The sequence below is a fragment of the Leucoraja erinacea genome, chromosome 22 (genome assembly GCF_028641065.1).
Source record: "Leucoraja erinacea ecotype New England chromosome 22, Leri_hhj_1, whole genome shotgun sequence".
Lineage (NCBI taxonomy): Eukaryota > Metazoa > Chordata > Chondrichthyes > Rajiformes > Rajidae > Leucoraja > Leucoraja erinaceus.
The window spans coordinates 14287185-14310408 of record NC_073398.1 but is presented as its reverse complement, the minus strand read 5'-3'; the positions used below and the strand labels follow the sequence as shown (position 1 = coordinate 14310408).

Genomic DNA, 23224 nt, shown 5'->3' with positions numbered 1-23224 from the left:
CCACAGGTTGGGAACCCTTGTCTTACAGCATTATTTGTTCAACTTTTAAACATCCATTGTGCCAGGAATGAAATGTGAACGTCTGCCCTCCCTGCTTTTGCACCCTCATGTCTGTGAATCTGGGTATGAATACCGGACCTTCACTGATGCTTTCACAACAATGATGGGATTGGTATGGCGAGGCTGGTGTGAGGACTGGCGTTAGATGAGCAGTTTGCCATTCAGAGATAAGAGGCGAGGTTTGGGCTGTACCCTGTTCAACACAGTGAGCCATGGCTGAGGTCTGGAAACAGCTCTTCCATGAGTTGACATGCCACTCTCTCCTCAACTCCCTGTTATTATGTTAGAAGCTTCCGTCTACCTCGCACTGTTTGGCTGAACAGCTCTCCACAGCCCAGACAGTCCACTATAGTAACAAGCTCAACAATGGTGCGAGAGAGAAATCTTCGGGCTAGTGGAATTATTTGCCACAGAAAGCTGTGGAGGCCAAGTCAATGGATATTATTTAGTTACAGGTGTCACGGGGAGAAGGCAGGAGAATGGGGTTAGAAGGGAGAGATAGATCAGCCATGATTGAATGGCGGAGTAGACTTGATGAGCCGAATGACCTAATTCTGCTCTGATGAACGAGGCGTTGTGTCAACATCTGGAGCCAATCCCCATCATTGGGCTGCGACCAAGGTGTAGTCCAGAGTCTCATATCGCACTGTCTCATATTAGTCTCATATCTCAGTATGGCTGTTCTCATTGCTCACCTCAGACAGCCCAACTAAAACCCTCACAACAAGCCCTGGGATAATTCACAACTACATTTGCTTCAGGTTCGTGGCACAGCTGCACCACCAATACTACAAATGACCTAATTTAGACTGGATTTTGCACTGATTTGTGATGGCATCCTGAGCGCTAAACAAGATGTCCATGTAAAACTTGATAGAAATTATTACTAACACAGTAATTACATTGTTGTTATGAAGAATAAATAGAATTCTAATCCTGTGAAAAGATCACAAATTTTTTTTTTTTAAATGGGTAGTCAATTAATGCATCTGTGCAAACAAGCTGAATTAATTAGGTATGTTACAAAACCTACCTGAATCGTCATTAGGAATCTGCCCTCAGCCATGTCGGCGATTTTGGCGCTGTTTGGAGGGGGCGGGTTTAAAACGCGATTTTTACTAGGCTGTACTAATCGCACATGTTCAGCCTAGTAAATCATTAACGAAAAATCGCTGCAAGACCCGGTCGCAAAAGGTATTATTAGTTTTATAGGCCTCGATAATATAGTTCTAATAGTTTTAAAATTACTGTCTGATTCCGCAACCTCTCGCAGCCCCAGGGTTTTATAGAGCAAACAATTAAAGGTATGTACCTTATTTTTACATTAAATGGGGCATATATATAACCCTATATATCAAGTTATCTATAGCGAGTAGCTCATTTTGGGCTTTTTATATCCCGCAGTATTTTTCTCGGCATTTGAGGGCACTAATCCAGCGCTATGTCAACGTTCTAAACCAGCGCGTTCCACATGAACCCACTAGAAAGCCGATTTAAATGGGCATTTATTTACAGCAATTGAACACTAAATTCCTTCCATTTGGCCTATAAATTAATGTAAATTAGATATAAAAATCATGTTATATTGTGAATTATTTGTGAATAATCTTTGGACACTTAGGCTATTTAAAAATGTTAATCTTTCCTTAAGAAATGGGCGTTTGACTATCCAAGATCACAGCTTTTTTGTAATGTCCATTGAAAATCAATAGGGAACAAGATGCTAATTTCCGAGTATGAAAATGGTCATAACTTTTTTAATACTTGAGATATGAAAGTGAATTTGGTGTCAAATTAAACTTATTGTTATGCTTTATCTGATGGGATAAATTGCAGACTTGATTTTTTTAATCTCAAAATTTTGTAACATTGCTAAATTAATGGAGGCTGAAATCCAGTTTAAGTATCTGAAACCCAATATTCTTTATGAAGTTTAATTATCCTTGAACATAAAACTATTTTTCATTGGTCAATGCAGTATTCAGAGATAGTTATTCACACCTTAGGTGAGGATTAGCCTACAAGCTGCAGCAAAATAATATGTTATACATTTATACATACACCTGAAAACTCTCAGTAAGAAATGAGGATTGTAAAGATTCCAGAGAAGAATGACAATTTGAACATCATCTTTTCACATTTAATAGAGGCTATGAAGCCACTTGACGTTTAAGTCTGATTTATTTATTAGGTGTAATGAATGCTGATGATCACACCTAACTCAAAATCTGCGCTCAAACTTATGAAACTTACCTAAATTGTACCCACCTAACCTGTCAGAAAAAGTTGGAGATCGTCCATTTTCAAATGCATTTTAAAGGTTTACAATGTGATGTCTTCATTAATGCAAACAATGCCCCTGGCACTGGAAAAATACTTTTACAAATATGGAGTCTCATTCCATCAAATTTTAATTATTGTTGGAGCTAATGAAACAAAGGTTTTTTTTAAAATAAATATATTTCCCCTGTTGTATTTCTCTCTTTCAAGCCCATTCTTCCTTACCAATGTGCACTCGGTGCAGTTTTATATTGAATTAACCAATATAACTTACACATCCAGGTTGTCTCCATACATTCCGCAGACCTTTAGAGGGATCACCCAGCTGCTTGCCCTGTATACACACGGGTCCTAGCTCTCCTCTGAAGGGCACCATCCATGTTTGGCTTTTCTGCTAATCGTTTCGATGCAACAATCCATCAAAAATCCATGTGCGTGTGTTTATAAGAATTAGCTGGCACTATTTGTTCATCCCTATCTCCAAAATCTGAGCCAATTATATTGGGCATTCAAAACAAAAATGTTACCTAGCCCCCGATCCCCTCCCAAACATGGTTATCGTTTTTTCTGGATAGAAGCACGTTGCCAGCCAACTTCATTCCTTTTAATTAGCACTCACCAATACCAAACTATCATTTCAATTTGCTGAAACTGAGATAATAATCTACCAATTGGAATTCTATGTACCACTTCCACTTGAGTCATAGATTTCATATTTTAATTTAATGAATACAAGCAAGCCATTGTTGAGATGAATATTCCAGAAATTGCATGTTACCTCTTTCTTAAGAAACAGATTCATGAAATTGTGGCGGCTCCCAAGTGTCTGGCCACTCCCACATAGCGTTACAAAATTATCTTTAAAAGTCCTGATGCTAATGTACATAATACTGGGCAGAGCTTTGCTATCTATAGTGTTCTTAACTTTCTGTTTATGTTATCAGGATAACACATACACTTTCAATATTTATCATTCATGAACACATTTTGAAATAATTTCTTTACTTTAATTACACATTCTAAGCTGACGTTTCATAGCCAAGCACAACCCTTGACTTACAGGTACCGAATGAAATCTTGTCCGGTATATCAGAATAGAGCTGCTTGTTACAACCTTATGTCATCAGATATTATACACACTTTGCTTGCTGTAATATGTAAAGTTATATATCCATGCAACTAACATGAAGCGAAGGAAATAAAGTTAAAAGATAAATTCATTATGGATAGGAACAAGATTATCCCAGTTGAACCGAATAAAGAAATGGGGTTTCAAATTTATCCTGATTGGCATTTCCGCACAAATCTATTTATCACATCTCCTTTGATCTCTGTAGTCAATCAACACGATTGTCCATATCAGATAGTAGCAAGGTAGCTTTAAGGGCCTGTCCCACTTGGACGTCATTTGCGCGTCACGAAGATGGCGTGTGAAGATTTTGTACATCCCAAAATCTTGGGGCACCGCACGTCACTGCCTACGTCACCATGCACCATGCAAAAGTAATGCGCACCATGCACGCATCACATGTGCGTCACGACACGCGCGTCGTGCGTAGGGACGCGTAAATGATGTCGCGTAAATGACGCCCAAGTGGGACATGCCCTTTACTCTCAAGGCCTTTGCTATTGTATCTTTTGACAGTTAGTATTGCCTTTGCTGGTACCTGTCGCTCAAATATACAATTAGAATACAATAATAAGTAAATAATAATGTGGAAATCTATTATAAACTATCAATTTGGTTTTGCATTGTATCACTAGCAGTGCACATCAGTTCTCAATCTCTTTGCCGATGATATGCAGAGCCAATATTCAGACAACAAAATTGATCAACATCAAAAAAGTCAGAGGCACGTGTTTTCTTTTTCTCTCTGCTCAAAGACAGAGTGCAAAATGGCCTAGAACTGCATAACAAATAAAAAGATTGAACCATTTACTTAAAAGATAGTAAAAAGTAGCAATTATCTTAAAAAATGATTAAATAAATGGAATTTTATTAGATGGCTTTGTAGAAATTAAATCATCTGTAAGATATTTACTTTGGAGTTAAATACTTGGATGTTGAGCTTATAAAGACTACAAAGAAAAATGAGAACATAAAATGTGGATAACATTGAACAAATATCTTTGCAAGGAAATGAGTCGATGCCAATTGTATCACTTATGCACATGAAGATAATCACAGAAACGTATTTTGGTGATTAAGATGGTCTGCATAAAGGATCATGAATCACTGAGGATTATTTCAATCATTCAGGAACAAAGAAAGTAAAACTGAAGCAGAAAAATAGAAAATAGAGTTTTAACAGATGCTGTAAAATTGCTTCCTTTCTCAGTTTGCCAAGAGCTTATCTTCTGCAGTTGTCCTATTACTGTGAACAAGATAGGGAAGGACTTTAGATTGAGCGATGATATCTTGAAAATGGAACACTTATAAGGAGAAAGGTAAGAAATAATAGCATCACAAAAATATTTTAGTTTAACGGCAAACTTGGTAGGTTGGAAAAAATGGCACAGAATTTACTGAGTGGGGCCAGCCTGCCATCCGTGCTTATCCTTCCATCTCCCCAACACTTACAAACTTGTAAAACAAAATGCTCAAAGAATTCAGAGGGTCAAACAGCATCTGTGGACTGAAAAGGTGTAAAGAGGGATGTTGTCAGAGCAGATATGTGGCAAATGGAGGAAATAGGTGTGAGGGCTCCATCAACAATGGCAAAGGGGAAGAAGCTACACTTCTGGAGGGACGGGAACATTCCAGAAGGTTCAGGGCAGAAAGTCTCATCCCAAGAACAGATGTGATGCAGATGGTGAAATTACGACAAAGGAATGGCACCCTTACAAGATTCGGGTGGGAGGAGGTATGGTCGATGAAATTGGTGAGTTCTCGAAAAGAGCAGGGGGCAGAATCAATGGGTCGTCGATGTAGCAGTGGAAGAGCTGGAGGGGTGGACTTGGAACAAGGACTGCTGCATAGAACCAAAGGACAAGCTTATCCAGGGCCCATGAGAGTGCCCTTGGCTACCCCTTTGATCTGCACAATCCTGTTTATATCTTTGGTAAGAGATAGAAACAGACAATGCAGAATTGGTGCACTATGAGATTGCAGGTTGTGGATGGGAGATCTCCTTATGCGATGATATCTGTAAAGGTCAGGGATGTGGCGGCCCAGTATTTTGGCCAGAGAGAGGTATGAGGAAGTGCCAGAAAGCTGCCATCTGGCATCTGCAAAGTCGAGGTCAGTGCACCAGACTATAACAGCGCTATTCTTCCCTGCGGGGTTGATGGCAAAGTGGGGAGTGGTCTGAATGAGTATGTGTTTGAAGGAGTGGAAATGGAGGGGTGAGGAGAGAAGTCAAGGTGGTCAAGGTTGTGTTAGTAAATGTAATAGATAAAGAGAAGGTAAAAGGCACGAAGGGGAAGTCTAAGTGGAAGGTAGTGCTGAAGACTGGAGAAGGGGTCATCAGTAAGGAGTGAGGAATCTCCACCGAGAAATTGGGCCTGGAGTTGGAAGAGGACGGACTAGACACCATGTGGACCACAGATCTCACTATGTTGTAGGCATAGGGGTACAAGGTGAGACCTCTGCTGAAGACAGTCTGCTCAGCATCAGGGAGGGAGTTCAGGAAGAATGGTAAAGACCCCGTGAGAGTTGGATTCCAGCATCTTCCAACTTCTTGATACCCATATGCACCAACCTGCCTTATCCAAATGTAGTAGATCGATGTTACTGGCCTGAAACCTCCTGGTGCCATGTGCTAAAGGCTTCAGTGATACCAAGCCCAACAGCAAAAATATCTTGCCCAAAAAAGAGTGACAGACGGCCAGGACATCCCAAACCCTGAACTGTTGGCATCAGCCCTGAATTTGTATATCATGGCTAACATATCTGATTGTTCTTATAGGATAAATTATGAGACAAATATGGAAACAGTGTATGTTTCACATCTGACGAGTGTCAGATTTACATACAACTCAGGGTTACATTAATGGTTGTATCCAATAACAGATATAGTTTAGGTTTTACTACTTGTCCTTGTAGAGTTCCAAAAACCAGATTGCAGTCTACAAAAATGAAACAATGATCTTTCACGTCTTCACAAAACAACTCTGCAGCATTCCATAACTGAAAATTATTAGGTGCTGAAATTCTGAAACAAAGGCAGAATTTGTGGCAAAAAATCAAGAGATCAGGCAACAGCTATGAAAAGAAAGTCAGTCAACGAAGACCACAGAACAAAAGCAGTGAGCGTTTCTCTTTTCAGCCTGCCTTGCTGCATCTTTCTGTCCGTTTTCTGTAGCTGGTTTGGCTAGAATACATCTTACTTCATTTTACATGGCATTTGTTTCCTTCAAATGTTCACCATGGATTAAAAAACACAGCTCCTCAGCTACAGATTTTTCACTCCTGGCATTCCTTCAAATTGAACTGGTCTACCATTAGAATTATGGGTGTTTGAGACGAGCCAAGAAACAACAAAGTCTCCCCTCGCTGCATCACACTGCTCCTTGCACCAATGTGGCAGGAAGTGTTGCAGCTGCAGGTGGGCCAAGGACCAAAGGGAGAGCACTTCCCAACATCTGACACAACAGCGTGCACTCAGGCAGGTCTCAAAACCCCACTAAACATTGCTAGAAGAACTTCTCTTTTGGAAAGTTTTAAATTAATTAATTAAATAATTAAATCTCACACAATACTTATGTTTGTGCAACATTTTGTAGTCCAACACAATTTAAATAATAGTTTTCTTTTTCATTCCAAAATGATAAATTAATAACCTCACATTTTCCAACATTATACTCTAAATGCCAATATTTTTGTGTTAATTCACTTTTTTTTTACATGAATCTTATTCAATGTCTCAAATTTTTGAGCAGTGAATACTGTAACGGCAAATTTCTGTTAACTGAACAACCGTAATGACCATATTACTCTATTAACCTATAATAGATTCAGATTGTTTCATTTGCGAAAAAAAGATCAGTATTTGAAAGTCATAATCACTTTCAAAAGTGTACCTGATTGAAAATGTGCAAAATTGTTTTGAATTAACCGATAAAAACTCATGCTTGTTCTTAAAATGCAATGAAGCCACTTTTGTGGATAATTAATCTAATTCAATGTTTGTGTACACCAATTTGCAGTGAATTGCATACATCCTTCGGATACCTGGCACACGTGCTTCATTCTAGGTTCTGATGCTGCACATAGTTTTGGCCAAAATTCATATAAGTTCATGTTTTTACAGCTAATCTGGAGTCATAAATATAAATTTATAATAGAATATAAATGACATTTACTTACACCAAATGATAATAGAAACAAATACTATTATTTACAATGCAGTGGTTTATATGTAAATGTCATTTTCTTTCAATGAATCAGTGACCCAGGTCTATAATCCAGAATCAGCACGGGCTACAATCTGCTGAATGCCTTATTTCTCTTTTTTTCTGGCACACGTACACTGTTTGTTTCAGCCACAGTGTATACATGCACAGGGGAATCTCACACATGGCAGGCCAGCTGTTGCTGAAGTGTATGCAGGGAGAAATATACTATGAGAAAAAAGAGATACAGTTGCCACTGCCAAATTACTCAGCTAGGCAACCACACCAAAAGCACTATGAAGTCATGTACATTGAATTTGCCCAGATGTTAATTCAAAAAGGTCCTGGTAGCAAGCAGCAGCTAGACTCTGGAATGAATCAGAGCTCCATCTGTTAATAACAAATATGCTTCTGTATCCTGAGGCAGAGGACACAAAAGCAGAGATACATAGACAATAGGTGCATTCGGCCCTTTGAGCCAACACCACCATTCAATGTGATCATGGCTGATCATCCAGAATCAGTTCCCCGTTCCTGCCTGCTCCCCATATCCCTTGACTCCGCTAGCCCTGAGCTCTATCTAACTCTTCAGTGAATTAGCCCCCTCTGTCTTCGGATGTAGAGAATTTTACAAATTCACAAATCTCTGGGTGAGAAAGTTTAGCCTCATCTCAGTTCTAAATGGCCTACCCCTTATTCTTAAACCATGGCCCCTGATTCTGGACTCCCCCAACATCGTGAAAATGTCTCCTGCATCTAGTGTGTCCAATCCCTTAATAATTTAATATGTTTCTATGATTCCCTCTCATCCTTCCAAATTCCAGTGAATACAAGCCCAGTCGCTCAATTCTTTCATCATATGACAGTCCCGCCATCCCAGGAGTTAACCTTGTGAACCTACGTTGCACTCCCTCAATAGCAAGAATATCCTTCCTCAAATTAGGAGACCAAAACTGCACACAATACTCCAGGTGTGGTCTCACCAGGGCCCAGTACAACTGCAGAAAGACCTCTTTGCTCCTATACGCAACTCCTCTCTTCACTGCCTGCTGTAACTGCATGCTTACTTTCAGTGACTGATGTACAAGGACACCCAGGTCTCGTTATACATCCCATTTTCTTAACCTGACACCATTCAGATAATGATTTGCCTTCCTGTTCTTGCCACCAAAGTGGATAACCTCACATTTATCCACATTATAATGCACCTGCCATGCATCTGCCCACTCACCCAACCTGTCCAAGTCATCCTCATAGCATCCTCTTCACAGTTCACACTGCCACCCAGCTTTGTGCCATCTGCAAATTTGCTAATATGTTACTTTTAATTCCTTCATCTAAATCATTAATGTATATTGTAAATAGCTGTGGTCCAAGCTCTGAACCTTGCGGCACCACACTAGTCACTGCCTGACATTCTGAAAGGGATCCGTTAATCCCTACTCTTTGTTTCCTGTCTGCCAACCAATTCTCTATCCAGGTCAATACCATGTGCTCCAATTTTGCCCACTAATCTCCTGTGTGGGACTTTATCAAAGACTTTCTGAAAGTCCAGGTACACAACATCCATTGGCTCTCCCTTGTCCATTTTACTTGTTACATCCTCAAAAAATTCCAGAAGATAAGTTAAGCATGATTTCCCCATCGTAAATCCATGCTGACTTGGACCGATCCTATTACTGCTATCCAAATGCGCTGTTATTACATCTTTAATAATCGACTCCAGCATCTTCCCCACCACCGATGTCAGGCTAACTGGTCTATAATTCCCTGCTTTCTCTCCCTCCTTTCTTAAAAAGTGGGATAAAATTAGCTACCCTCCCATCCACAAGAACCGATGCCGAATCTATAGAACATTGGAAAATGATCACAAATGTGTCCACGATTTCTAGAGCCACCTCCTTGAGTACCCTGGGATGCAGACCATCTGCCCTTGGGGATTTATCAGCCTTCAGTCCCATCAGTCTACCCAACACCATTTCCGGACAAATGTGAATTTCCTTCAGTTCCTCCGTCACCCTAGGTCCTCTGTCCCCTAGTACATCTGGGAGATTGTTTGTGTCTTCCTTAGTAAAGACAGAACCAAAGTACCTGTTCAACATCTGCCATTTCCTTGTTCCCCATTATAAATTCACCTGTTTCTGACTTCAAGGGACCCAAATTTGTTTTAACTAATTGTTTCCTCTTCACATACCTAAAAAAGCTTTTACTATCCTCCTTTATATTCTTGGCTAGCTTACCTTCGTACTTCATCTTTTCCCGCCGTATTGCGTTTTTAGTTATCTTATGTTGATCTTTAAAAGTTTTCCAATCCTCTGGTTTCCCACAATTTCTTTGCTATGTTATACGTCGTCTCTTTTATATTTTTACTGTCCTTGACTTCCCTTGTCAGCCACGGTAGCCTCTTACTCCCCTTAGAATCTTTCTTCCTCTTTCGAATGAAATGATCCTGCATCTTCCGTATTAATCCTAGAAATACCTGCCATCGCTGTTCCACTGTCATCCCTGCTAGGGTTGGTTTCCAGTCAACTTTGGCCAGCTCCTCCCTCATGCCTCCATCGTCCCCTTTGTTCAACTGCAATACTGACACTTCCGATTCTACCTTCTCCCTCTCAAATTGACGATTAAAACTTATCATGTTATGGTCACTACCTCCTAATGGTTCCTTTACCTTGAATTCATTTATCAAATCTGTTTCATTACACAACACTAAATCCAGAATTGCCTTCTCCCTGGTAGGCTCCAGTACAAGCTGCTCTAAGAATCCATCTTGGAGGCACTCTACAAACTCCCCTTTCTTGGGGTCCAATACCAACCTGATTTTCCAAGTCTACCTGCATGTTGAAATCTTCCATAACCACCATAGCATTGCTTTTGCAACATGCCAATTTTAACTCCCGATGCAAATTGCACCCTATAACCAGGCTACTGTTTGGGGGCCTGTAGATAACTCCCACTAGGGTCTTTTTTCCCTTACAATTTCTCAGTTCTATCCACAATGATCCACATCTTCTGACTCTGAACTTCTTTGGCCACTGATTAATCTATCAAGGATCTTGTTCTAAAGCTGAATGTTAGTGTGGTACCACTCAGAGCAAATTACACTCATCGTAAAATTTCCTTGATCCTTTGTTCAGCTTCCCACTGCTTAACTGGAGAGGAATGTTAGTGTGGAAGATTATAGAACCTAAAAGAGAACTCACACTCGTACCCTCCCAGAATTATCGAAGCTAAATGATTACCTTGAGTCGATATTGTGGACCTCAGCCTTCCCACTTGCGATTTTTAGCGACTGCCGGCAAGCAGTCGTAGCAGGTTTAAAAGCCCCATCATCCAGACAATCTACACCTAAGGCTATACAACACCAGACCTAGAAGTCAGGCTATGGCAAGCTGATTATTGACACACTCTATCCCAACTTGATTGCTCTACTGAAGTCGACCTGTTCATTCTGAGAAACTCAGTGCAAACCTCATCCTGGCGATAACCTGCTGTGTCGCAGCACCTTAAAGCATTGTTTTGATTTCAAAATGCAGGCACTCTTTCTGGCACCATTCCCTGGCGGCAATATCTGAATCACTGTTAACAGCCCCAATATCCACCAGGCTATGTCACCAGGGAGCTTGAATATTTGAGAACACTCACAACCTCAAAGGGTGTGAGCATTGTTTTGTTGGCAGGTCTGTAATATCTGAATCACGGACACCACAATTCTGTGAGCCATTGTTGGCAGGTCTTACGGACACCCTTTTTCAGTTTAGCCTGCTCTTATGTCTGTGTTTTTAAAAAGTACAGGACTAAGCTTATTTTTCAGTCCCAGGACTTCTCGCCTCCCCCTACATTGCTTCCTCTAGCTTCACAATTCACAACTTTTCGATCCTCTCATCTCCCATCTCCTGTTTTTAAAATCTCTGGCCTTATTCTAACCGTCTGCCTATCAAAAACCTCCCTCGCCTGTGTTCACCTTTTACTTGCCACGCTTTGTCCTGCCCCATCTCTTTTCCAGCTCATTTCTCCTCTCTTCCCCCCCCCCTCTACAATGTCTGAAGAAGGGCCCCGACCCGAAACGTTACCCAGGCTCGCCAGGTATGTCTAACCTGCTGAGTTACTCCAGCAGTTTGTGTCTTATTCCAGTCCATAACTTTAGAATCCAATGAGGTTTTTAAAGTAATTTCTTCTCTAATAGGAATGCTGAAAAATGTTGGGATATCTAGCATTCAAGTTTGAGCTGCTGTTGACGTCTGGACGCAGGAGACTTCTCTCCATTTAATCTTGCAGCCAATCCTTACCAACCGACTAGGTCATTCTGTAAATAATGTTAATCAAAGCCAGTTGGATCTTCTTCCTCTGATATTTCCTTGTGCTCTCCACTTTCTCCATATCGTAGCTTGTAAACGTGAAGTAGGAGACCTCATAGTTACATGTTAAAGTATCGGTACTAGAGATTCCAGCATATAATTTACCAGTCAGCAGCAAAGCCCACTTGTTTGTACGTACCTCGACAATAACCTTCAACTTCACTGGAAATAATCTGTGCACATACATAATGGACAGATTATTTCCAACAATAAAACACATGATACTGAAAAATGCAAGTTCCATTTATAAGAATTTGGTCTGTTACAAATGACTTCACTTCAGAGAAAGGAGCGAGAAGATCATTCACATAATTCAATTCTCTGAACAGTCTGTAACAGCAATTGTGACAGGAACATAGCTCATATTCAGTCCAAGAACATCTGCTGTTCAAATGAGGCAAGATGCTGTCTGTTACACAATTTGATGCATAGGGGTCAATTCTTATTAGAATTCTGGTATGATCTGAAGGACAGGAGAGTGCAAGAATCCAAAGAATGACTACAAATTCCAAATAATTTGCATACACCGAAAGCTTTAAGGTATCAAAGTTCCAACTAAGAGGCCACACACACACACACACACACACACACACACACACACACACACACACACACACACACACACACACACACACACACACACACACACACACACACACACACACACACACACACACACACACACACACACACACACACACACACACACACACACACACACACACACACACACACACACACACACACACACACACAGTAATGTTTCATCTGGAAACCAGATTCAGATACAATGAAACAATTTGACACACATCTTGTAAGCGGCAAAGAAGCGCCGCAGCAATACAAATAATAGGCCTGTCCCACTAGGCAATTTTTTAGGCAACTGCCGGCGACTGTCATAGTCGTAGCAGGTCGCCGAAAAACCAGCGACAACCTAGGTCATCCTGGCGACAATCTACGACAGCACCTACGTCAGAAGTCAAGATACGCTCATTTGCGTCAAACCCACTGTCACCGAAAATGTTTCCAACATGTTCAAAATTTAGCGGCGTCAGAAAGACGCTACGACTTTTTGCGCGACTGAGGAGACTACTCCTGGCGACCACCGGCAAACATGTGGCGACAAACTAGTCACACCTAAAAAAATCGCCTAAGTGGGACAGGCCCATAACAGTGAAAGCAATTAACTGCAGAAGCTGGAAATAATCAACGTAAGTAGCTATAAACATTACAAAATGTTCTTGTTTTGTTAATTTTTCCAAATCTTCAGGTACGCCTTCAAAATAGGAATTTTATCTCGTCAACCTACAATTATATTGTTAAAAAAAAGGATATAAATTTAGAAGCCAAAGCTCTCATTAGTGTCATTGGATACCTACACCAAGCCCAGCTTGTTTGCTGATGACTGCAATTTAAAAGAGCATGGGTAATGATGAAGATACTATACTGAGCTGACTCCCTGAGATGCATCATTTGAAAATATCTCCTCACTGGAAGCAGACAATTGGTGACTTTATCTTACACAAGAGGAGGGCGACACAATTCTTCCTGATGCTAAGAAGCTATTTCATATCTGTGCTTATGGAAAAGCCCCAGGATAGTAGGCAAAATTTATTGAGGAATCAGGACTGGATTGAGGCAAAATCCAGGAGATTCTATCTCTACAATGGCAGAGGAGAGTTCAAATACAGGCTGCAATTAAAAAATATATATATATATCCTGCGTTTCTCATGTAATTTTCAGCAAAATATTTGTTTCTTTGTGAGAGGATCTTTACAAATCTCAAGATTTTTACAAACCTCATGTGACATTTTCTCAACTGATTCCTTATGTCCTGATAATAGTTAATACTATAAGGCCCACAGAGTGGGGAAATCCCACAAAATATTAATAGCTAACATGTTGACCTCTAAGGATCCATGGTCTCACTTCCTACCACAGCCCGTACCATTGTTTCACAACTTATTTATGGAATTGTAGTAAAACGGGCACGGACAGTATTTCTACCATCTCAAAAGCATAATCAGCCACGAGGCAAATTGATAAACTGGTCTGAAACATTAACATCTCTCTGGTGGTGGACATCACCTCCCCAAGTTACAATCACTCTTGCATCGCACATGGAAATTAGAACTGAGCGGAGTCAGAAATCAAGTGCACCTGACTCTCCTGTTTTCCACATGCACCTTTAATGCTGTTGAAACCAGAGACACTCTGTATATAAAATATGCTTCATGCAAAATTTAAATATCTGTAATTTTCCAATATTCTCTTGAATTATCTAAGAATATTTGCTGTACATTTAGAAATATTAAAATTCCTCTGAGTTGAAAAAACAACAAAATACTGGTCCCTGCATGAGATCATTTTTTACTGTTCAGGAACACAGTGTACTTTTTTTTAATTTGTCTGGATAAGAATCCAACTTCAGATAGATGTCTTTTTCTATTCAGCCTTTAAGTTCAATATCTTTCTTTACCTGCTCTTTTCTCATCACGCAACCTGACAGCCAGAATAGAGTCCAAATCAGGCTGCAAAACTCTGCACAATGGTACATTGAAACCAACAAACCATTCTGAAACACTCAAACAATTAACATCACACTCATCAAAGACAAGTAGAGAATGACTGATCATAGGTTAAATCTTTAACCTTTAATTCTGGAAGCAAATGTTTCATTTTTTGTGTTTGATGGTAAGATCAAAATCAATTCTAAGTGTCATCCCAGCACTTGTACTATAGAATAATATTGCATTATTTATTATTTGACGGCTTGGTCTATTGTGATGAAATTACTATGTATATCACGCATCTATACCCATATAACAATTACAGCACGGAAACAGGCCATCTCGACCCTTCTAGTCCGTGCCGAACACGTATTCTCCCCTAGTCCCATATACCTGCGCTCAGACCATAACCCTCCATTCCTTTCTCGTCCATATAACTATCCAATTTATTTTTAAATGATAAAAACGAACCTGCCTCCACCACCTTCACTGGAAGCTCATTCCACACAGCCACCACTCTCTGAGTAAAGAAGTTCGCCCTCATGTTACCCCTAAACTTCTGTCCCTTAATTCTCAAGTCATGTCCCCTTGTTTGCATCTTCCCTCCTCTCAGTGGGAAAAGCTTATCCAAGTCAACTGTCTATCCCTCTCATCATTTTAAAGACCTCTATCAAGTCCCCCCTTAACCTTCTGCGCTCCAAAGAATAAAGCCCTAACTTGTTCAACCTTTCTCTGTAACTTAGTTGCTGAAACCCAGGCAACATTCTAGTAAATCTCCTCTGTACTCTCTCTATTTTGTTGACTTTCTATGTTGGCTTTCATGGAACAACTTAATTCTACAGGTGCAACAAAGTGATAGAAGGTGTAGTCAATTATTCTTTCCAACTGCATTCGTCAATTTTGAGCTTTGTCAAGGCCATTTGGCTCCAGCCCTCATAACAGCTTTGGACCAAACCTGGACCAAAGAAATGGCTTCCGGAGGTGATGTGAGAGTGACTGTTCTTGACATTAAGGTAGCATACAATGGGACATGCTGTGCAGGAGTTCTAGTTAAACAGGGAATCAAGGAAGAAATTATCCACCAGTTGGATTCATACTGCAGGCGAAGGAAGCCTTAAAAGTTGGTGATTTGAGGGTTATTCAGGGCAGTAACTGGAGCCCAACCATAATCAACTGCTTCAGTAATGATCTTTTTGCCATTAAAAGGTGGCAAATGGTGATGTTTGCTAAAGATAGTAAATTATTCCACTCTGCTTGCAACTCTTCAGATAAGAAAGGATGCATGCAGCAAGATCCAAGCAAAATTCAGGCAAGAGCAGATAAATGGCAAGGAACATTCATGGCGTAGAGGTGTCAATATCAGAGTGTAATTAGGCTAGATATCCATCATGCCCTAACTCTCCAAAGCTCTCCCATAATTTAGAAGGTACTAGTCAGAAGAATGATGGAATAATTTTCACTTGCTTGGTGGGTGAAGTTCTGTTGATGCTCAAAATTTCAATTCCACCCTGGACACTTGAATGACACTGCATCTGTAGATGATATGTGCATTTACCTTTAACATAGTGACCTCACCACTATTAACCACTCCCCATATCACAAGTGTAATTACAACCTCCCCACCCACTGATCTCTCTCTAGTTCCCGTGACAGACCACGTACAGCTAGTGCAGTAATGTATGTTACAGTATGAATAAAGTGAAGTAAAGACAGTGTGTTGATGACGCTTCTTTACATGGTGTCATAAATCTTACCCTTGCGCCTCCTGTTTATCGGTTGTTTATTTACTTTTGACCCAGTTCCCCGTCCCCTTTCTCGATTTCCTCAGTATGGCCACTTCTTGTCGCAAGCCCGACGTGCTTGTCTTTGATTCTGACATTGCCCATTGGTGGGATGTCTTTCGACGTGACTTCGACCACTATATCACAATTGCTCATCCTGCCGCCACCCCTGAGGTCAAAGCTTCTCTGCTTCTCAACCTGGCTGGTCCCGATGCCCTGGAACGGTCTGACACATTCATCTACGCTGCGGATGAAACTGCTCGGGACCCGGTATGTTTAATTGCTAAGTTTACCGCGATGTGCGACATCCCCTCTAACTGCATCTTAGAGTGTTTTAAAATGTTCGGGCGGCGTCAGAACCCAGGTGAATCCATTGATAATTATGTCGCTGCGCTGCGACACCTGGCCAGGCGGTGCCGCCTGGACACGCTGACCCCCGATTAACTGACCAGGGACATCCTGGTTTATGGTCTACGCGATGAGAAGCTGAGGGCTGAACTTGGGGCAGATTGATACTGGGGCAGTTGCGAATGTAATGTCAACAAGCCTCTTCAGGAAGATAAGAACTAATGAGAAAGTCACTTCTGATCGATCCCTTTTGCATGCCTATGGGGGAGGCGTGCTTGTGCCTGTGGGGAAGGCTACTCTGCACTGCAAGATACTGGAGACCTCTCGGCCCCTCACTTTTTATCTGCTAGATTCAAAATGCATCACCCTGTTGGGCATCCGAGCTTGCTAAGACATGGGCCTGGTCTCCTTCCACCGTGACAACCACCAGGTGCAGACCCTTATGAACCCCCTGATCGAATATCCTGACCGCTTTGACGACGAGCTGGGCAAGCTGCCCTGCTCCTACAAGATTGTTGTCGACCGCAATGTCGAGCCAGTGATTCGTCCGCCACACCGCGTCTCCTTCGCCATGAAGGATAAAGTTGAGTCGACACTGCACAACATGGTTACCATGGGCATCCTGAAAGAGGTGAGCGAACCCACCAGGTGGGTCTCCACTATGGTTGGTGCCGCGAAAAAGGACAAAAGCGAGATATGCCAAGGACCTGAACCTTGCCATCAAACGACCGCACTACCCCATACGAACAGTAGAGGACGTCGCTGCACAGGTTGGCCCGGACACAATCTTTTCCGTTCTCGATGCCAAAAGTTCCTTTTGGCAGATACCGCTTGACGAGCAGTCCTCATACCTGACAACTTTCAGCACCCCTTTCAGCAGGTTCTGGTTCCTCCGGATGCCATTCGGGATCAACTCTGCCAGCGAGGTGTTCCAGCGGACAATGGAGCAACTGTTTGCCGGTCTACCATGTGCCATCATCGTTGACGACATCCTGGTCTACGGTAAGGATGTTGCTGAGCACGACTTCAACCTCCGCCAAGTCCTGGAACGGGCCCGGAAGATTAACCTCAAATTAAACCCCAAGAAGTGCCGATTCCGCGTCCCAGAGGTCATTTATGTGGGCCACGTTTTTACAGCCTGGGGGCTGAAGCCCGAAGGCAGAAAACGTCTGCCATCTCCGGAATGTCTTCACCTACTGACGTACCCAGCCTGCAACGTTTCCTGGGCATGGTTAATTACCTGGGGAAGTTCATCCCCGACCTCAGCGAGCTGAGCGCGCCCCTGAGGGAGTTGATTAAGAAGGACACTGCCTGGGCCTGGTTCCCTCAACACCAGAGAGCTTTTGACGTCCTGAAGTCCGGGTTGGTCAGCACCCCCACGCTAAAGTTTTTCGACCTACTGCGTCCCATTGTCATCACCTGCGACGCCTCCCAGTTCGGTCTTGGTTCCACTTGTCTACAGCTCCACGATGGCCTGCAGCTGCCGGTTTCCTACGCGTCCCGCACCATGACCCCTGCCGAGCAGCGCTATGCTCAGATAAGGAGTTGCTGGCTGTGGTATTTGCCTGCTCCAAGTTCAAGGACTACATCCTGAGCAACACTTTCACCATCGAGACCGACCACCAGCCGCTTGTCACCATCCTCAACAAGCCGATCCATGTTGCCTCATCCCGGTTGCAGCGCATAATGCTGCAGCTCCAGCATTTTACGTTCGAGATTGTCTATCGCAAAGGCAAGGACATGTTCGTGGCCGACACGCTGTCCAGCACACCGCTAACATCCACCGATCACCACCCATATGAAATGTCAGACTTGATGGTGCTCAATGTCAATATTGTACCTTCACAGCAGATGCAGTCCCTGGTCCAGCACACTGCCAAGGATCCTGCCCTGCAACAGCTTGCAGCCATCATCCAGCAGGGCTGGCCGGACCGTTGCTCCGCTTTGCCGGCAGGTGCCGTGCCCTACTTCCTGGTCCGGGATGAGCTCGTGCTGCACGACGGCGTGGTTGTGAAGGGACACAAGGTGGTTGTACCTGCTGCGCTGCACGACCACTATTTTCAGGCCGCCCACCGCGGTCATCCTGGGGCCGAGGCCACTTTGTCTCACGCTCGGAGCCAGTTCTACTGGCCCGGTATGGCTCAGTACACCCGGGAGAGGGTCTCCGCCTGCTCCATCTGTAACAGTCTCGCTCCCCACTAGCAACGGCAGCCGCTTCTGCAGCCTGCTCCCGAACTGCCCTGGATGGCGGTTGCCACTGACATTTTCGAGTGGCGTGGCAAGCACTTCCTGGTCCTTGTCGACTCTTACTCCAGCTGGTTCGAGGTTGACCAGCTGCACTCCCTACCCTTTTGGCCGTTATCGGGAAGCTGCACCGCCACTTCGCTACCTTCGGCTCCCCGGCCAGTCTGCAGTCGGCCAATGGCAGCCAGTTCACGAGCGCCGAGTTTCGGGATATCGCGGCCAGCTGGAATTTCCGCCACTACACCAGTAGCCCGGAGTACCCGCAGAGCAACGGCCTGGCAGAGCGTGCAGTCCGCAGTGCCAAAGACTTGCTGGAACATTGTCGTTTGTCTCGCTCTGACTTTTACCTTGCCCTCCTTAACCTTCGCAACATCTCCCGCGACCCTGCGCAGCGACTCATGTCTCGCACCACGAGGCCCCCGATCCCGGTGGCCCAGCGCTCCCTCGTGCCCTCTGTCCTCAAGCCCGCTGCTGTCCAGGAGCGCATTGCCCTTAAGCATGAAATCCAGAAGCGCTCCCACGATAAGTCCTGCCGTTCTCTCCCGAGTCTCTTCCCCGGTCAAGTTGTCCGAATGCAGTCCCCCTCCGGTCACTCCAGGCTCGCCACCGTCGTCGGCTCCGCAGGTTCGCCTCGGTCCTATCTGGTCGACCATGACGGCACCGTTTACCGCGGTCACGACAGCACCTGCGGCTTGTCAATGAGCCACCACCTCCGCCCGCGGACCCTTTTGCTCCGCCGCTGCAGTCTTCCACCCCTCCCGCCGCTCCTCGCATGCCTCGGTCCCTGCCTTCTCAGCTCTATCAGCCGACTTCTCCCCCGTCTCACCCTCCCTCGCCTGCCCGTCTGCCCGCTGCTGCGCCCGCGTCCCCTCCTTCTTCTCCGTCTTCTCCATCCCCTCCCGGGTCCCCCGTTCCGGTTCGGTCACCTGCACCTGCACCTGCACCTGCTCCTTTTCTTCCTGCAGGGAGGGGAGATGGCGAGATGCGAACCCGGTCGGGACGCGTTGTCAAGCCGCCTGTCCGTTATGGGGACTTTGTGTAACTGCTCATAGCGCATGTGACGTGGTCGCCCTGTCACTACCTTGTTGCCTTTGGTTTCTAAGGGGAAGGATGTAGATGATATGTGCATGTACCTTTAACATAGTGACCTCACCACTACTAACCACTCCCCATATCACAAGTATAATTACAACCTCCCCACCCACTGATCTCTCTCTAGTTCCCGTGACAGACCACGTACAGCTAGTGCAGTAATGTATGTTACAGTATGAATAAAGTGAAGTAAAGACATAGTGTGTTGATGACGCTTCTTTACAGCATCCAAATCCTGCAATTTCCTACCCACAGCACAGTGTTTATATGTTCAATGGGAAGACAGCAGAGGCTTAATGCAGCAGCTGTGTGTCATTTTTGCAAGGACAATTACGTTTGGGCAATGAAGCTGGCCTTGCCGGTGATGCCCATATCCCATTAACTGCAGCAATACAAATTCTTGGCAGACTGATTGCAAGGTACTTGTATGCATCTTGCGATATTTAAAGCTAACATTCTATTGCATTTTTATCCAAGAGCGCCTAAGTAGACTGCGCGATTTATTGGGCTTATCCCATAAATCACCACATTGAAAACTAATTGTCTCCTGAATTATCCTAAAGCTTCACTTTCACTACATTTTCCAAAATAATAATCCAAGTACTGATCACTTTATGTGAGGGACTGCTTGAACACATAATTTTCCACTGGAAGGCTAAGCAGTTGCATGAGAGACAGAATGTTTTTTTTGTTACAGATTAGGAAAAGACTTCCAAGATAAACCTTACCCTTATTGTAGCATCATCAGAACTGGAAATAAGTGTTTGCTCATGGTGTGTAAACTGACATCGTTGAACGCCGTGCGTGTGGCCTGTTAATGTACTGAGAGTTTTACCACTGGGAAATTCTAGGACCTTGATAGAAAGGAAAATAAATACGTCAGCACTTTTTAAATCACCAAAATAATGAGATGGCTTTGAAAAAAATAATGATTTAAACAGAACTTGGTGGGCTGAAGGGCCTCATTTTTTATTCCTCCAAATATTTAACATTATTTATGCTACAAGTGCTTTTGCTAGTCTAAAAATGTTTAAAATCTAGTTTCGTAAATTATACCAGTGAGAAATTTCTCCGCAAATCTGTTCAATTTCATATTCAGTGTTTTCTGATTTTAATCCTTCGTTATTCTTATTATTACTGACCTCACTGAATTGACTGAACTGTGCAGAGCAGCTTCATGCAAATGAACATTAAGTTAACCCAACTCACTGAGGTATCATTCTCAGCAACACTCAGGAACTACAGCAATGACAATGCTTATAGCAAAAATCCAGTGTTATTATAATTGTTAGGTACTTAAATTAGACCTGCACCTTTACTATGCCTTTTTCTAGACCTATCGCTATCAACAGGCTCTTCTGGAATTGTTGCATCTTCCATCCAATGTTCTGTAGGACGAGCTTGGCCGACTTCATGCCTACCTACAACATCAACAATATGAGAAAAACATTGAAACCATTAACAAAAACAACTCAACATTAAGCATCACTGTGCATGCAAAAATAAACATACACAAAGCTTAGGTACAGAACATTTTTGCATTTGGATCATCACTCTTCATCAATCGCATGTAAATGGATCATTGCTATGCCGGAATTCATTCTGCCTGTATTGAGTGGTGCTCGCTCATTATTCCCTTTGTTTGATCCACTTTGATTTCCCAAGCTCTTGTGATACCTGGTAGTATTATTATTGTTTCTGCAAGCACTCTTGCCCATACATACGTTCTCACCAATTTGTTGCCAATGTTAAAATCTTATGTGAATTACATATTCATTTCTATTTTCCTGTTGGATAAAAATTTAATTAATACAGCTTTTAAAACAATTTTCAACTGTTCTATAACTCAAATATTCTTGGGCAAAACATGAATTGCTGGAAGATCACGGCAGGTTAGACAGCATACACGGAGGGCTTGGATAGATGATGATTCAGTCGGAACCGTTCAACAGATTGATGGAGTAGGGGAGATAGCTGGAAAATAAGTGGGTTGAGGCAAAGTTTTGCAAGTGATAGGTGGATACAGGTGAAGTGAGGAGATTGGTAGATGGGTGGAGATCCAATAGGGTGGCATTATTTGAAATTGGAGAATTCAATGTTCATATCATTGTTACCCAAGTGAAATGTGGCACTGTTCCTCCAGTTTGTGTGTTACCTCACTCTGGAAATGAAGGAGGCCCAGGACAGAAAGATTGGTACGGGAATGAGAAGGCAAGTTAAAATGGTTAAATACCGGGAGCGCCAGGAGGGCTTGGCGGACAGAGCAAAACGCAAGTCACGGAAGGTTTTAAGTTATAAACATTAGCTGCAATTTATCAAGCAATTAGATAATGTGCCTTTTTTTTCACTCCTTATTTTAGAAAATGACCAATAGAACATTCATGATGCATGAACAGCACTGCTTCTGGTGCCAAAGACGAGGAAAATATTTAATTCCACATCTCAGAGAGGATAGTTGTTATAAATTTCTTCAATGCTTCTCCTGTGCTGGTTTACATAAGCAAGAAAATCCATTTGCTTTAGAGTAATTCTCACTTAAAGGAAAATGTTTCACATAATTTACAGGATGTGAGCATTGCTGGCAAACCAGAATTTACTCTCCATCACCTTCAAGGAAGAGTGATATTGACAATTCGGATGAGAATATACAAGGCATGATTAGTATGTTTACAGATGACACTCAAGTGGGTTGTATCAACAGTGAAGATGCTTATTAAAACTCACAGCATGATATTAATTAGCTGGGCATGTGGGCTGAGGAGTGGCTAATGGAGTTTAATGCAGATAACCTTGTCATGAATGGTAGGGCTCTGGGAGTGTTGTAGACCAGATGGATCTTGGAGTACAGATACATTGTTCCCTGAAAGTGGCTTCCCGAAGTCCACAGGCCGCGCTGGGCGGAGATTCACGCTGGCGGCCCTCGACAAAGGGATCCCAGGACTCCGCGATGTTGAAGTCAGCTCCGCTCGTGCTGGGAGCTCCACAAACCATAGCTGCACGATGTTGATGCCGCAGGCCCAACATTCCGGAGCTTCAAATGGCGATCCACGTAGGTATCGCCCGCTCCGCCACGAATCCAGCGCTGAGCCGCCGCTGATGAAGCACTGGTTCAGTCCCTGGTCCCCAGCAGGAACGGCCGCTCCAATCCAGCTGGTAGGCCGCGAGGAAGGGGGCGAGGACGCGACTCGGAGAATAGTCTCATCCTCGCCAGGACGT

General features: G+C 43.1%; 2 protein-coding genes across 3 annotated transcripts in view; both read right to left on the bottom strand.

The window, feature by feature from the left end:
• The window catches only part of LOC129708048 (apoptotic protease-activating factor 1-like), a 63319-nt gene extending 46839 nt beyond the window's left edge, over positions 1–16480 (bottom strand). Inside the window, exon 1 of the mRNA XM_055653591.1 lies at positions 16332–16480. Coding sequence (XP_055509566.1) covers positions 16332–16480 — 149 coding nt within the window. The remainder of the gene's footprint in view (positions 1–16331) is intronic.
• A 4211-nt stretch (positions 16481–20691) lies between these two features.
• Positions 20692–23224, bottom strand: part of apaf1 (apoptotic peptidase activating factor 1) — a 92470-nt gene continuing 89937 nt past the window's right edge. For both annotated transcript variants that reach the window (XM_055652960.1, XM_055652961.1), the window contains exons 22-23: positions 21322–21429; positions 20692–20862 (exon numbers count right to left, since the gene is read on the bottom strand). In XM_055652960.1, coding sequence (XP_055508935.1) covers positions 20707–20862; positions 21322–21429 — 264 coding nt within the window. In that variant the 3' untranslated portion in view covers positions 20692–20706. The remainder of the gene's footprint in view (positions 20863–21321; positions 21430–23224) is intronic.